Source organism: Onychomys torridus, chromosome 6, assembly GCF_903995425.1.
Source record: "Onychomys torridus chromosome 6, mOncTor1.1, whole genome shotgun sequence".
NCBI lineage: Eukaryota > Metazoa > Chordata > Mammalia > Rodentia > Cricetidae > Onychomys > Onychomys torridus.
The window spans coordinates 67,016,050-67,030,381 of record NC_050448.1 but is presented as its reverse complement, the minus strand read 5'-3'; the positions used below and the strand labels follow the sequence as shown (position 1 = coordinate 67,030,381).

At 38.7% G+C, this 14,332-nt stretch overlaps 1 protein-coding gene across 42 annotated transcripts in view; it reads left to right on the top strand.

Moving 5' to 3' along the window:
- Positions 1-14,332, top strand: part of Ubap2l (ubiquitin associated protein 2 like) — a 53,990-nt gene that overhangs the window by 1,512 nt on the left and 38,146 nt on the right. For 21 of the 42 annotated variants that reach the window (XM_036189570.1, XM_036189569.1, XM_036189568.1 and 18 more), the window contains exons 2-8: positions 3,155-3,284; positions 5,284-5,361; positions 6,373-6,483; positions 9,627-9,828; positions 10,191-10,286; positions 12,394-12,439; positions 12,905-13,017. In XM_036189570.1, the coding sequence (XP_036045463.1) occupies positions 3,195-3,284; positions 5,284-5,361; positions 6,373-6,483; positions 9,627-9,828; positions 10,191-10,286; positions 12,394-12,439; positions 12,905-13,017 (736 nt within the window). In that variant the 5' untranslated portion in view covers positions 3,155-3,194. Of the gene's footprint in view, positions 1-2,159; positions 2,181-3,154; positions 3,285-5,283; positions 5,362-6,372; positions 6,484-9,626; positions 9,829-10,190; positions 10,287-12,393; positions 12,440-12,904; positions 13,018-14,332 lie in introns of those variants that run through there. The other 21 variants (XM_036189566.1, XM_036189573.1, XM_036189565.1 and 18 more) reach the window with 2 other exon arrangements.

Genomic DNA, 14,332 nt, shown 5'->3' with positions numbered 1-14,332 from the left:
TATTCCTGTTGTGAATGAGAGATACTGCTGTCGTGTAAAATAGTGATGAAGGGCTAAATGTACTGGTCCCCACCCCCAAGTGTTTCTAACTGGGAAAGCTCCTTATTCGAGTGAAGGTGGTTGGGGAATGGGACACAGGTCTGCAACTAAGCTTCCAGGGATTAGTTTCTCTGTTAGAGGTGATAAGCCTAACCCATCCCAGTTCAACTTTAGAATGTCTGAATTGTTTCTCAAATTAGATTGTAAGCTCCCCGAGAGCAGCAACTAAGTCACAATGCTTTTGTATTTCCTGAAGTATTGGACACGTAGTAGATACTCAATAAATACTTATTGTTTATTTTTTTCAGTAAAATTTCTCTGGCTATTTTTTGAAGTAGCTGGCTTTCAAAATGCAGTCAAGGGCGCTTCTTTGTGGAAACCTGTACTTGTTCCTGTGGCATTCTCTTGGTTTCCAACACTTCCTTCTCATCCTATTTCCCTTAAGTACTTTTTTAAAGGAGTTAACAAACGTGGTCACTCACTCCCACTGTATAACTCTGGGTATTTATCTTTGTTTGCTATTAAAAAGCTATTAATTCTGTGCCCTTAAGTGGTTTGCCCAGATTATTTACTTTTGACCTGTTGCTCATTATTAACTGATAAGGAGGTAAAATATTCTTAGTTTCACATTTCAAAGTATTACCGAAGAGGGAAATGGAAATTAAAAGTAAGAATTGTCACCCCCCCTTAGTTATGTATCTTTCGATATGACTTTGTAATATATTTACATCTCACTTGTGAGATAATGTACAGTGATTTATACAGCTAGTCTTAACAGCTTATGTTTATGGTATAATTTTAAAAAATTGGTATTATACATGGAATAGAAACCATTCAGCATCTTTTTTATTATCTTATTCAATTTTAAAACAATAATTGAAAAGCCCTTTATTGGTGATAAGGAATGTAGTAATTCTTTGTTCTTCATAACCACATCCAAAAAGAAAGATCCTGTGCAACCTATTGACACTACTTGGTGAAGGATTTATCTGCAGGAAAGTCTGCTTTCTCTGTGTTATCGAAGAAATAGGTGAAGTTCATGTTCTTAAGAGTTAATTCTTGCATATTCTTTAGAACTTTAATGACCTCAAAATCCAGTGTCTTCTGGCCAGTATAGAATTACCCTGTATAGTGTTTCGTTAGTGAAAGAAAAAAATGTAGAGCAGGAAAGTATAAATTTGTCTTCTTTTAAAAGGAATAAAACAATGAAAAGTAACCTGATTTTGAGCACTCTATCATGATGATGAATGTTTTCTTTGTTTACTCAAAGCAGTAGCTGAGATTACATTTTAAAACAATATGAAGAAAGGGCACTGGATTTAGTAGAACACTTACTTGGTAGAAAGGACAGAAACTCTGTTCTAGTTTTGGAAAGATTCTTGTGTTCTATGTTTCTTAAAAGTGAAATCATCCTGCAAACAATGTCTCAAATTTAAAGTCATTTTTTAGAAGTCTTTCAAAATAAAACTTGGTGATAGGTGTTTTTGATTGGGGGCAGATTTGGGATTCCCTTTTTATTAAGGTGAGTGGTGGGAAGTAATTGCCATTCTGTTGACTTGAAAGTGTGTACAAGACCAATGAAGCAGAGGCAGTGTGCTGGGATTAACTAGGAGATGGATTCTGGGTAGTCCCTAGGACTGACTAACGGATGCCCTCTTAGAGTCACGAAGAGCTGAAACTGGAAAGGAAAGGCTAGTTATGAACTTGGCTTTTCCCAAGTAGTAGAAGTCACACACAACTTATGTCAAACAGTTGTAGGGCAGGTAAGGCTATGACTTTTAATGTATGCTGGGTATAATTTTTTTTTTCCTATCTCCTGTTATGGTTATGAACCTAGGTCCTTAGCTGAGCCATGCCCACAGCTCCTAAATATTTTAAATTGTAATTTCTTTCACTTACAGACTAACCTAGAAGGCTTCCCGTCTTCCTCCCTCCCTCCCTCCCTTCCTCCCTCCCTCTCTCCCTCCCTCTCTCCCTCCCTCCCTCCCTTTCCTCCCTTTCCTCCTTTCCTTGCCCCCTTCCTCCCTCTCTTCTTTCTTTCATGTCTGTCTGTCTTTTGTGACAGGATCTTACTGTGTTGCCCAGGCTGGCCTCAAATTTGCAATCCTCTCTGGTCAGCTTTCCAAGTGCTGGGATTACAGGTATGTGCTGTGCCCAACTCCTGGAAGGCATTTATTTTCTAGGGTTTGTTAATTATCTTTTTTGTCAAAGATACTTCAGATACTTTCACATGTATGGAAACTTTTCTTTCTTTCTTTTTCTTTTTCTTTTTTTTTTTTTAAAGATTTATTATTTATTTATTATGTATACAGAAGAGGGCACCAGATCTCATTGCAGGTGGTTGTGAGCCACCATGTGGTTGCTGGGAATTGAACTCAGGACCTCTGGAAGAGCAGTCGGTGCTCTTAACCTCTAAGCCATCACTCCAGCCTGGAAACTTTTCTAATATTGATAATGTTTTAGTTTATTTGCAAGATAGCAGTAATTAAATATTATGTTCTTAAATCTTTTAAAAATAGTCACATAGGCCAGCACTTGGGAGGCAGATGCAGGAGGATTGCCTTGAGTTTCTGGCCAGCCAAGGCTACATAGCAAGACTGTCTTCAAATACCACACATGCTTTATGTACATTTTTGGATGCAGGGTTTGTTGATCTGGCCTAGGACCTTATGTATGCAAAGCATATGTTTTATCACTGAGGCACATGAACAAAAAATGGGTTTACTGCCATATTTAAACAACACAAAATGTCTCAGTGGCACACACCTGTAGTTACAACACTTGGGAAATAGAGGAAAGATAAGATTTTCAAGGACAGCCTTCTACATTATGTTTGAGGCCAGATCAAACTAAAACCCAAAATAGATCTCAAGAAGCTGAATCTTGGGTAGAAAATGTAGCTCAGTGGTAGACAGCTTGCCTAACATATAAAAAGGCCTGAGTTTGATCCCCAGTACCACTAGAAAGAAAAGAACTGGTTTAAAAAAAAAAAAAAAAAGATGAATTTCCTTAGTTTGTAACTTTGAGAAAAGTAAAGTGATTGGTGGTAAAGTTTTGATAAAACAGAATTAAAAACGTTTTACCTACGTTTAACCATCTCTTTTTTCCTCTTCAGTATTCTTCCTTGTAAATACTGTTATTTGTATATACTGTAAATGATGACGTCGGTGGGCACTAACCGAGCCCGGGGAAACTGGGAACAACCTCAAAACCAAAACCAGACACAGCACAAGCAGCGGCCACAGGTAATGCACTCAAGAATGTGAATCCATGAATACCAGTTGGCTCATAGTGATTTTCATGCAATGTGCCATCATTCTGTGCTTTGACTCTTAGTTCCTTATTCTTCTTATCTATTCCTTGGATCTTCTAGTTTCAGGCCTGATAACTGTCAGAGGCATACTGTGATATAACAAGTTTACTTTTTGTTGCTTAATATTGTAAGGCTTAGGGCTTCATTTTGAGTTCTGTGCTAGGTATGTCTAACAGTGTTTTCCTTCTGGTATCTGAGCTGATTAAGTAGTACGTTATTTACACTGTGATTTCTTTAGCCAGTATTTGTCAAAATACCTTTTTCCTGAAAGATTTTGACTTCTGCTCTTACTTTCCCCTCAGGTCTTGAGGCCTTACATGAGTTTTCCTTTCCCAAGAGAAGCTAGGGTTTTCACTATAAATAATCCTTTTAAATTAACAAATGAGCAGTGGTTCTGAACTTACCTAATGTTGTGACCCTTTAATACAGTTCCTTGTGTTGTGATGACCTCCAACCATAAAATTATTTTCATTGCTACTTCATAACTAATTTTGCTACTGTTATGAATTGTAATGTAAATATCTTATATGCAGGATATCTGGTATTCGACTACTGTGAGTCATCCCACCTCCAAAGGGTCATGATCCACTGGTTGAGAACCACTGCCTTAGAGCATAGTTAAGTTTTAGAGAAATAAATTAACCTTGAGTATTGTTTGATTTTGGTGTGCTGTAGTCACAGAATCCATAACTAGTGTTATGGGTGTTGTACCAATGTGACTTAATTACTTAAATTGAGCTATTGTCCAAATATATTGAATACGTAAGACTAGACTAAAGGTTTCCCCCTATGTTTCTTGACTTTCTCTTTCCCCTTTCCCTTATGTCTTTCCTGGCTTTCCTCCAGTCTTGCTATGTATCCCTGGCTGTCCTGGTTGGTACTCACTAAGTATTCCAGGCTGACCTCAAACTTGGATATCCTGTGTCTCAGCTTTTGTGTAGTAGGCTTAGACATGTGCTGTCATCATGATCTGCTCCCTTACAGATTTCCCTCTTGTCTCTAAATAAACAAATTCCTTTTCTTCTTCTTTTTTTTTTCTTTTTTGAAGACATGATTTTTCTGTCCTGCCCTGCCTGGTATTGAACTCAGAGATCCTCCTGCTTCTGCCTCAGTGCTGGGGTTAAAGGTGTGCACCAGCACAGACAGGCTTCTTTTTCTTGAGACAAGATTTCACTTAAATTGTTCAGACTGGCCTTGACTTAAGATATTCATGCCTCAACCTCTTGAATTTGTGGGATTACAGGTCTCTACCACCACGTCTGCTCTCCTTAAACTGCCCCCCTCCCCTTTCAGTTTTCTGAGGCAGGTTTTCTCTGTGTAGCTCTGACTGTCCTGGAACTTGCTCTGTAGACCAGTAGACCACGCTGGCCTCAGAATCAGAGATCCACCTGCTTCTGCTTCCTGAGTGCTGGGATCAAAGGTGTGTGCCACCACAGATCTTTGTTTAGTTTTTTGTGTTTGTTTCTTGAGACAGGGTTTCTCAGTGTAACAGCCCTGGCTGTCCTGGAACTCTTTTGTAGACCAGGCTGGTCCTGAACTTACAGAGATCCACCTGCTTCTGCTTCTAGAGCTACACACATGCTAGGCAAGTGCTTTACTTCTGAGCTTGATCTGCATCCTACTGGTTTGGCTTTTTTAGTTCTTTTGTTTGTTTTTTTGAGACAAGGTTTCTCTGTGTAACAGTCCTAGCTGTCCTAGAACTTGATCTGTAGACCAGGTTGGCTTCAACCTCAGAGATCCTGTTGCCTCTGCCTCTGCCTCTGTAATTAATGGCATATGCCACCAGTGCCCAGGTCTTTTTTTTTTTTTAAATTTAAATTACAACAGAAAAGAAACTGGTGTGGTAGAGTGTAAAGATGTACTATGTAGGTCCCTCTTAGTTAATTTCTTACCTTTTGATTAAGGTTTCTTGAACCTGTCTCAATTCCTAGGCTACTGCAGAGCAAATTCGACTTGCACAGATGATTTCGGACCATAATGATGCTGACTTTGAGGAGAAGGTGAAACAAGTGAGTGTCCCACTACTTTCCTGTAAGCTAAGAAGATACCAGAATGAAAGTGGCATTAAATGTCTTTGATGCTTACATCGAATAACTGCATATACATTGAATATAATTATCCTGGGGAGGGAGATGGCTCTGTGGGGAAAGTGCTTGAGGACCTGACTTTGAATCCCATGAAGCCTGGCAAACCATGCATAGGAGCACACATTTGTAAATCTCAGTGCTCTTACTGTACGATGGGAAGTAGAGACAAAATCTGAGCTTCTGTGTATAGTGGTGAACAAAGAGAGACTGTCTCAAGGTGAAAATGTAGGACTGACACCAAGATTGTCCTCTAACCTCCATTTCTGCTACACACATAGATATTTGAGTATACATCATACATACACAAGGAAGAATAGATTCATTGATAGTTTAGACCATTAAATAATTGTTTCCAATGCTTATATATTGCATTCCTTTGAATAGCTACCTTGTCCAAAAAGTTCTATCTTAATTCTAACTCTGTGTGTATTCTGATTATCCCCAGAATCTTGTGTATACTAATTTCATACCTCACCACTGGATCTAGGAAGTGTGGAAAATGATATGTAGAACAGAAACTTGTGTATTTCAACTTGATTCTCCATTTGATGCTTAATTACTTTGTGAATATTTTTTACCTCATCTCTAAGCTACAGACGTTAAAATTTTGCTTTTGTTAACATTTAGATGTATTTGTATGCATGTATGCTGTGGTACTTGATGTGGAGGCAACATGATAATTTGTGGGAGTTGGTTTTCTCCTATCTGTAGGTTGTAGGGATTGAACTCAAGTTGTCTGGCTTGGCAAGTGCCCTTAATCTGCCAAGTCATCTTTTCAACCTTAAAGTTTTGCTTTTTGAAAGTACAATTATGTTTTACATATCTTGCTTTTTAAGCTTGTTTCTTTCGATTATAGCTGGTATCTCCTCCCTTCATCTAGTTTCTTTTTTGGAGTATAAACTTTGCTTATGGTTACTGATTTTTCTCTTTCAGTTGATTGATATCACAGGCAAAAACCAGGATGAATGTGTGATTGCTTTACATGACTGCAATGGAGATGTCAACAGAGCCATCAATGTTCTCCTGGAAGGAAATCCAGACACGGTAGAGTGCTAATAGTGTTTTAATAATTCTAAGAACAGTCTTAAAGCAATGTTCTCTAAATAGGATAAGAAACATCCATGGAGATTCTGGCAGATTCCAAATACTATCCTTTTATGTACATATCTATCCTTTTATGTACATATCCTTCATTAGACTCATAAGCAAAAGCAAGTGAAGTCAGTCTCTTCTGATTGGTCTGGAATAAAGTGTTCATTCTACAAGACTGATTTCAAGGCTTAGAAGGCTTGGGTTGCTTTGAATTAAAGGTATTTAGTAATCATGGAAGATTTCTGTTCATTTCAGTTGCTGATAAGTAGTCACAAATTGATAGATTTTAAATAGAGGACTTTCCTCTAATATTTATTAGCTTTATATTAACATATTCTTTCATTACTTGAATTTAGTTTTGTTCTGGTAGTAAAAAACAAGCTGTACAGTTTATTGACATTCCTGGATCTGATAGAGAATATCTTGGAGGATTGCTTGACTTGGAATTTAGACAAATTGCTCTCATTTCTCCTTCCCACCTAATGAGAATTCTTTTTTATTTGTCTTATTTTTAACAACAACACTGCCTTACTACATTTTTTATATTGCTATAGCACTTACTAGAGGACTTTAGTTTTATGTGAAAAGATTATTTTGAAACATTTTCACAATACTGGTCTTACACTGAGGATTTTTGGTTGAGATAGAGTTCATCCTTTAATATACCACTTAAAGATGTTCATTTGTTTTTCTGAGACAGGGTTTCTCTGTGTAGCTCCAGCTGTCCTAGAACTAAATCTGTAGACCAAGCTGGCCTTGAATTCAGAGACCTGCCTGCCTCTGCTTCCAGAATACTGGACTAAAGGCATGTGCCACCACTACTCACCCCAACTGAAGATATTTAAAAATACCAACTGTCAGTACACTACTAGAGTATCAGTTTCCTAGGATAGTAGCAAATAGTGCGAAATGAGTTTATTTTTATTTTTAATTTTTACTTATTGTTTTGTGATTTCATGCATGTATAATAAATATACTTTGATCATATTTTCTCCATTAGCTTTTTTTTGTCCCCGTCTTCCTCCTACCAAACTCCTTTTCAACATGTCTCACGCCTACTTTACTGCCTATATGTGTACCTTTAATTAGGCTTGCATGCATGAAAATGGGTTAGGAGTTGATTCCTTAGCAGGGGTAATTTTTCAGTGGCTACACCACTGAATAATATGATTTCCCCCTCCTCCAGCAGCCATCAACTGCCTTTATCTCCTTAGGCAGAGGTGGGGCCTTGTGAGCCCTTTCCCCTTCCATGATGGAATGTTGATGGACCCAATCTTGTGCCAAGTCACCACTGCTGATAGGAGTTCATGGTGTACTTGCCATTGCCATGTCATAGCCATCAGATGCTTTTCACAGCACTCCTTTCTGTCCTCTGGCTGTCACATTCTTTTAGCCATGTTCTGTCATATTCTCTCAGCCTTGGAAGGGGTGCTGTAGATAGATATCCTACTTAGAGCTGAGTAGTCAGCAGTTACTTATTCTCAACACTTTGACCAATTCATGAGTTTGTCTACTTGTTTTTTGCTCACAACAAAAAGAAAAAAAAGAGAGAAAGAAGTTATGTGTTTAGAGCTATGTGGTGCATGCTTTAATCCCAGTACTCAGGAGACAGAGGCAGACAGATACCTGTAGGTTCTAGGCCAGCTTGGTCTTCATAGTTCTAAGATAGCAAGGGCTACAGAGAGCCTGTCACAAAAAACCAAAAAGTAAATATTTAGATGTCAATTTACTACCCTGTTCATTCAGCTGTTTAGCTGTTTTCTTTCTTTCTTCCATCCTTCCATCCTTCCTTTCTTTTTTCTTTTTTTTCCCAAATAGTGTCTTAACTCTAGCCTAGGCTGGCTTCAACTCACAACATTCTTCTGCCTTAGTTTCCTGAGTATTAGTGTATTTATGTTTTCAGTGTGTCTTCATATGTGTGGTGGGTGGATGCAAGTGTGTGAGGTCAGAGGATAACCTCCAGTGGTGTTCCTCAGACATTTATTTTGTTATTTTTTGAGACGGGCTCTCTCAGGATACCTGGGACTCAATTAGGCAAGGCTGGACCTGGAATTGAATTAGGCAAGCCCCAGGGATCTTCCTGTCTCCACCTTATCAGTACTAGGATTACAACTATATGCTAACATGTTGGGCTTTTCATTGTGCATGCTGGGGATCAAACTCAGGTCCTCATACTTGTGTGGCAAGCACTTCACCTACTTTGTATCTCTCCAGTCCTATATATTTACAAGAGTAAAATGTAAGCTTCAAACTTGTTACTCTCTTGCTTCAAACGTCCCCACCCCCCAAGTGCTGGGATTACAGGTGTATGCCACCATGCACCATGTCTGGCTTAAAATACTTATTTTTTTGTTTATGGGGTGGTCTTGTTTTTTACTATTATTTTGTGTTTTTAAAAAACTTACTGGTCTTTATTGTGTGTGATGTGTGTAAGGGTGGATATGTGCATGTGGAAGTCAAAGGCTAGATAGAGGTCAGGAGTTGGTTTTCAAGACAAGTGCCCTTACCTGGGGAACTATTTCACTTCATGCCTTTTAACAGTTTTTATATTTTCTTTATAGAAGTTATATCTTGTTTATCTTATCTGACCTGCTTGTGGCTTCTGTCTAGTGCTATAAATCTGATCAACTATATCAAAAAGGGAAAACAAGCTATAGAATATAGGCTTAGGCTACATTTAAATCCGCTACAATAGTAAAACCAATGGGGATTCAGTACTAGTGGCACTGAATATTTTTTAGTGGATGAGGTCATTAAAAAAAAACTAAGTTTCTAAAGATGATCATAGTAATAATTCTTTTTCCTTACAGAACTCATCTGGTTCCAGCAGTTAATGTACACACAGATTCCCCCTACCCCTACCCCACTCCTCCCCACACAGACAGGGTTTCTCTTTTATAGTCCTGGTTGTCCTAGAACTCAGAGATCTGCCTTCATCTGCATCCTGAATGCTGGGATTAAAGGTGTGGGCCACTACTGCCCAGCTCAAAATTTCTTAAATTGTGGGTCCTGAGAAAATTACTGTGTCAGCTTTCACCTGTAGTGTACTAATTATAGTCCAGTTGATCAGTCATGAGTGCTCTGCCTTTCTTTAGCATTCCTGGGAGATGGTCGGAAAGAAGAAAGGAGTCTCAGGACAGAAGGATGGTGGACAAACTGAATCTAATGAAGAAGGAAAAGAAAATCGAGACCGGGACAGAGACTATAGTCGGCGACGTGGTGGGCCACCAAGACGGGGGAGAGGTGCCAGCCGTGGACGAGAGTGTATGCATGGGGCTTTATCAAAACCAGCTGTGGGTCAGTAATGTCTAGACTCCAGGGATGTGTCAGGCCCCTGCTAGACAACACCCTGGAGCTGTTATATCATCTATTTGCTTTTTTTGCCACCTATCTCTTAAGGTCTTGACATCTTTTGCATGTAGCCTTGCCTATCACAGTCATTAATACAGCATTAAACAACCATGTAATCATTTGTAAAGTTACTTGACTCAACTCTGTTGTGTCTCATCACGATTCCTTGAGTAACTTTCATGTTCCATCCTACCAGGTCATGTTCTTTTAGTTTTGTCTCCTTAGTACTGTATTCAATAGAATGTATATATCATCAATATATGTATCTTTATTGACCTTGTTCTGGTTGTATATATTTTCTATTTCAGTTCGGGGCCAGGAAAATGGACTGGATAGCACCAAGAGTGGAGGGCCTTCTGGAAGAGGCACAGACAGAGGCAGAAGAGGCCGTGGCCGAGGAAGAGGTGACAGTTTGGTGGGGAGGTGATAAATACCTTAGTAAGGTTAACAGGCAAATATATATTAGAGTATATATTTGTGCTGGGTAGAATGGGAAAGAAAGTAGATGACAACTCTAGTCTAATGTAGTATACTTGATCAAAGATCAGCAGTGTGTGAGCGTGCGTGCGCGTGCGTGCGTGCGTGTGTGTGCGCGCGCCCGCCAAAGTTAACCTCAGGTGACACTAGTTATTTTCTGGGTTTTCATTTTTAAACTTACATCTTTATTAAACCTTTTAAAAAAATTTTTCCCCCTAAGAAAGATTGTGTTTGTATGGTGATAGACAATGGGTTCAAGGATTCTAAGTTTCTTTGTTTTCCCTCCATTTCTCCCTCCTACCCATTTCCTTGACTGTTCAAAGTTTTAGAGATGACAAAAGTATTTCTGTTTTTCTGTTTTTTTTCATTTTGCTTGTACATGCTGGGCAAGAAACTCTGCCATTTAGTTATAACACCATAAGCCAGTAGAGGGCATCAGATCTAGATTTAGAATTACAGACTGCTGTTAGTTTCTGGGAACCTAGATCTTCTACAAGAAGCAGAAAGCACTCCTAAACACTGAACCATTTCCATTTAATGTTAAAAGTAATATTGTTTTTTATCTTTATTTTATTTTATTTACTTATTTATTTTGTTTTTTTGAGGCAGGGTTTCTGTGTGTAGCCTTGGCTGTCTTGGAACTCATTTTGTAGACAAAGTTGGCCTCCAACTCACAGAGATCTGCCTGCCTACAGTGCACATGATTTTAAGACCTGTTTTTCTTGTGCCAGTAGCTAGGGAATGCTAGGTGAATGTTTGTCACTGCGTTAACTTCCAGCTCAAGGTCCATCCCCCCACAAGGCCCTGGGTTTGATAACCTGCACAGGGTGGGGGTGGGGAGTGGAGTTTGCAGTATTTCTCCAAAACAAAAAGTTATAAGAGAAAAAGTATCAAATGTTCAAAAATTTCATTTGACTAAATTCACATCCATAGATAAGCATGGCAGTCTCCTTATTTTATCAGATTTTGGGGAAAAAAAAAAAACACAACAAAAACAATCCCAAATGCTTTGTACAGAACAATGAGAATGCCGAGGACAAGAGTAGTCTGTACTGAGAGGCCTTTCTCTCTGGCCAGATCAGGTGGGGTTTCAAAAGTGCTTCTCTAAGGTCTTCAATGCTGTTGTCATGGCCATTTTTTTCTGAATAACATCAAGTATGTTATCTATCAACGAGACATTGTAGGAGAAATTTTGAGGAAAAAAAAACACGAAACAAAAATTTTGTGTTTAAGGTTAGTTTCAAAACTTGTAAGATGACATACTTTTGTCACATATTTCTTTGCTCTGAGTTTTGGCTCTAGTAGTCTTTGGTGGAATGGTCTATTAATTGGTCTTTTCCTCTCTTTTCTGTTTTTCTTCACTTACTGTTACTTGATCGTAGACAGTTCTACTTTGTATTTTGGGTGAATTTTCTACTTTGAGTTTGCAAACTTACTTGGGAAATTGTTCTCTACCTACATTTAGCAACATCAGGCATATATTTATTCTCAGTACTTCATTGGTAATAGACAGAGTCCACAACGGAGGACTTGAAGTGGTGGGTATTTATCATCTAACTTGACACTGTCCCTCTCTTTCCTGTACATTCAGCCGCACTGGTTTCAGAATTGTCAGTAGCAATTTAATAAATTCTTAATAAATTCAGGTAAAAGAACATCTCCTTTTAAGCCAAAGTGGACCTTGCTGGACCAGTCCAAGAATCCATCTGCCCCCTTTTTTTGAGATAGGGTCTCTTTGTCTTGGGGTCACTTGTAGGCTGTTTGACTGGTCAGTGAGTCCCAGGGATCCATCACGTCGAGGTTCCTAAGCTTGGATGTCAAGCACTTTGCCTGAGCTATCTCTCTAGCCTAAGACTCAACAGTTTAAGCAGCAAATAAATAGCTGTTAACGATAATCATCCTGTATTGGATTAACTGGTATGTTCCGTAGGACTGAATGAAAGGAAATTTGGTAGTAACCACTTGTCCTTCATAAGTGTCTGGGCTGGCAAGTTGTTTAATACCAACTTCTAAAATATGTCTATTTTTCTGCAGGTAGCTCTGGTAGGCGAGGGGGAAGGTTTTCTGCTCAAGGAATGGGGTAAGTTTCATCGATTTTTAATTTTTCACCCTGAGAATCAACAGAAGCATCCTTAGCCAAAATGAGATCAGAATCATTTACAGACCTGCTTTTTAAAGTGAGCTCTGCTTTCTTCCTAACCTGAGCTGGCTTTAAGCTCACAGTTCTTTTGCCTCAGCCTCCCAAATGGTGGTTATAGGTGCACTATGATACCTGGCTGATTTGTAGATGAATAAAAAGTATGTAGATTTGTGCTCATTTCTCAGATACAGGTATTTACCATCTGGATCATTTGTGGATAGCTTATGCTGTGCCATTTTGCATTGGCTGATAAGAAAAACAAGCATGTGAGATTATAGAATGGGGAGTGACTCATCTCTGTTAGAAAGGAAATAGTCAATATTCTGATTGTTTTACTTACGTTAACATTTGCTAAATCTGCTAGTGAAGTTAGAAATTCAAAAGCTTTCTTTTTTTCCCCCCCAGAACCTTTAACCCAGCTGATTATGCAGAGCCAGCCAATACTGATGATAACTATGGCAATAGTAGTGGCAATACATGGAACAACACTGGCCACTTTGAACCAGATGATGGAACGAGTGAGTGATTTTCCTGTCTTTGGGATTCTGAGAATTTCTTTTTTTGGCATGATGCTGTGAATTGAAAATCAGGGTCTGTGTATAATAGGTAAATGTTCTACTATTGTGATATACTCAGTCCTGGAAATAACTTTGCTTGAAGCATTTCTGTTATCTTATTTTAAGGTTATATTTAGCTTTAAAAATTGGAAAACCAGCCAGGCAGTGGTGGCACACACCTTTAATCCAAGCACTCTGGAGGTAGGGGTAGGTGGATCTCTGTGAGTTCCAGGATAACCAGGGTTGTTGTTTTTGTTTTTCGAGACAGCGTTTCTCTGTGTAGCTTTGCGCCTTTCCTGGAACTCACCTAGACCAGGCTAGCCTCGAACTCACGAAGATCTGCCTGCCTCTGCCTCCCAAGTGCTGGGATTACAGGCGTGCTCCAGGCTACTTGATCACTATTTTATGAAGTAGCCAGTGTGTTGCACTTCCCCTACCTTGTTACTGTTTTGTTTTTAACATACTTGCAAGCCAGCTTGGAACTCAGTCTTTTTTGGCTTAGCTTCCCAAGTGCTGGAGTGATAGATTTGTGTCATTTCACCTAACCTGAAATCAATCCTCTTTTAAGGAAATTCTGTACATTTAGTTGTTGATGAGGCTAGGTCTCATATGCCTTAAACTAACTATGTAACTGAGGAGGACTTTGAATGAACTCCTGGTCTTCCTGCCTTCACCTGTCCAGGAGTTAGTTATATATGTAGGTGCATATACTGTACCTGGCTTTAAAATAATATCATCACCATCTTAATGATAAAGCTTAAGATTGAAAAAGAGATTATGAATTTACTTGTATTTGAATTCAGAACTATTTAATCTAAACTTTTTGCTCTTTGCATTATCCCATATGGCTCTTTTTAGCTCTGGGTGTATTTCCTTTAGTGTTCTATGTTAGTATGAGTATAATTTACTCAAAAGATGAAACTATCATCTCAAACCGATAAGATACTAATTGTCAAGATCAGCAGGGCCCAGAGTCAGAGTCAGCACTATTGCTTTGTTGCCCCTGCCTCCTGAGTGCTGAGATTGAAATCATACCAGAGTGTCCAGTTGGGAATGTCCTTTTTTTTTTTTTTTTTTTGTATTTTATCAAGAAGAGTCTCACTGGACTTCTAGTTTTTCATTAGGTAGTCTTATTAGTATTTGCCACTTGGTAGAGTGTTCATAGGATTTGAAAAAAACCAACATTTTTTTGGCTGACTTTTGTACCTGAACAGAGGTATCCTATAAATGTGTAAGGATATGTTTAGGCTTATGGGATACACCAAGTTATGTTCAG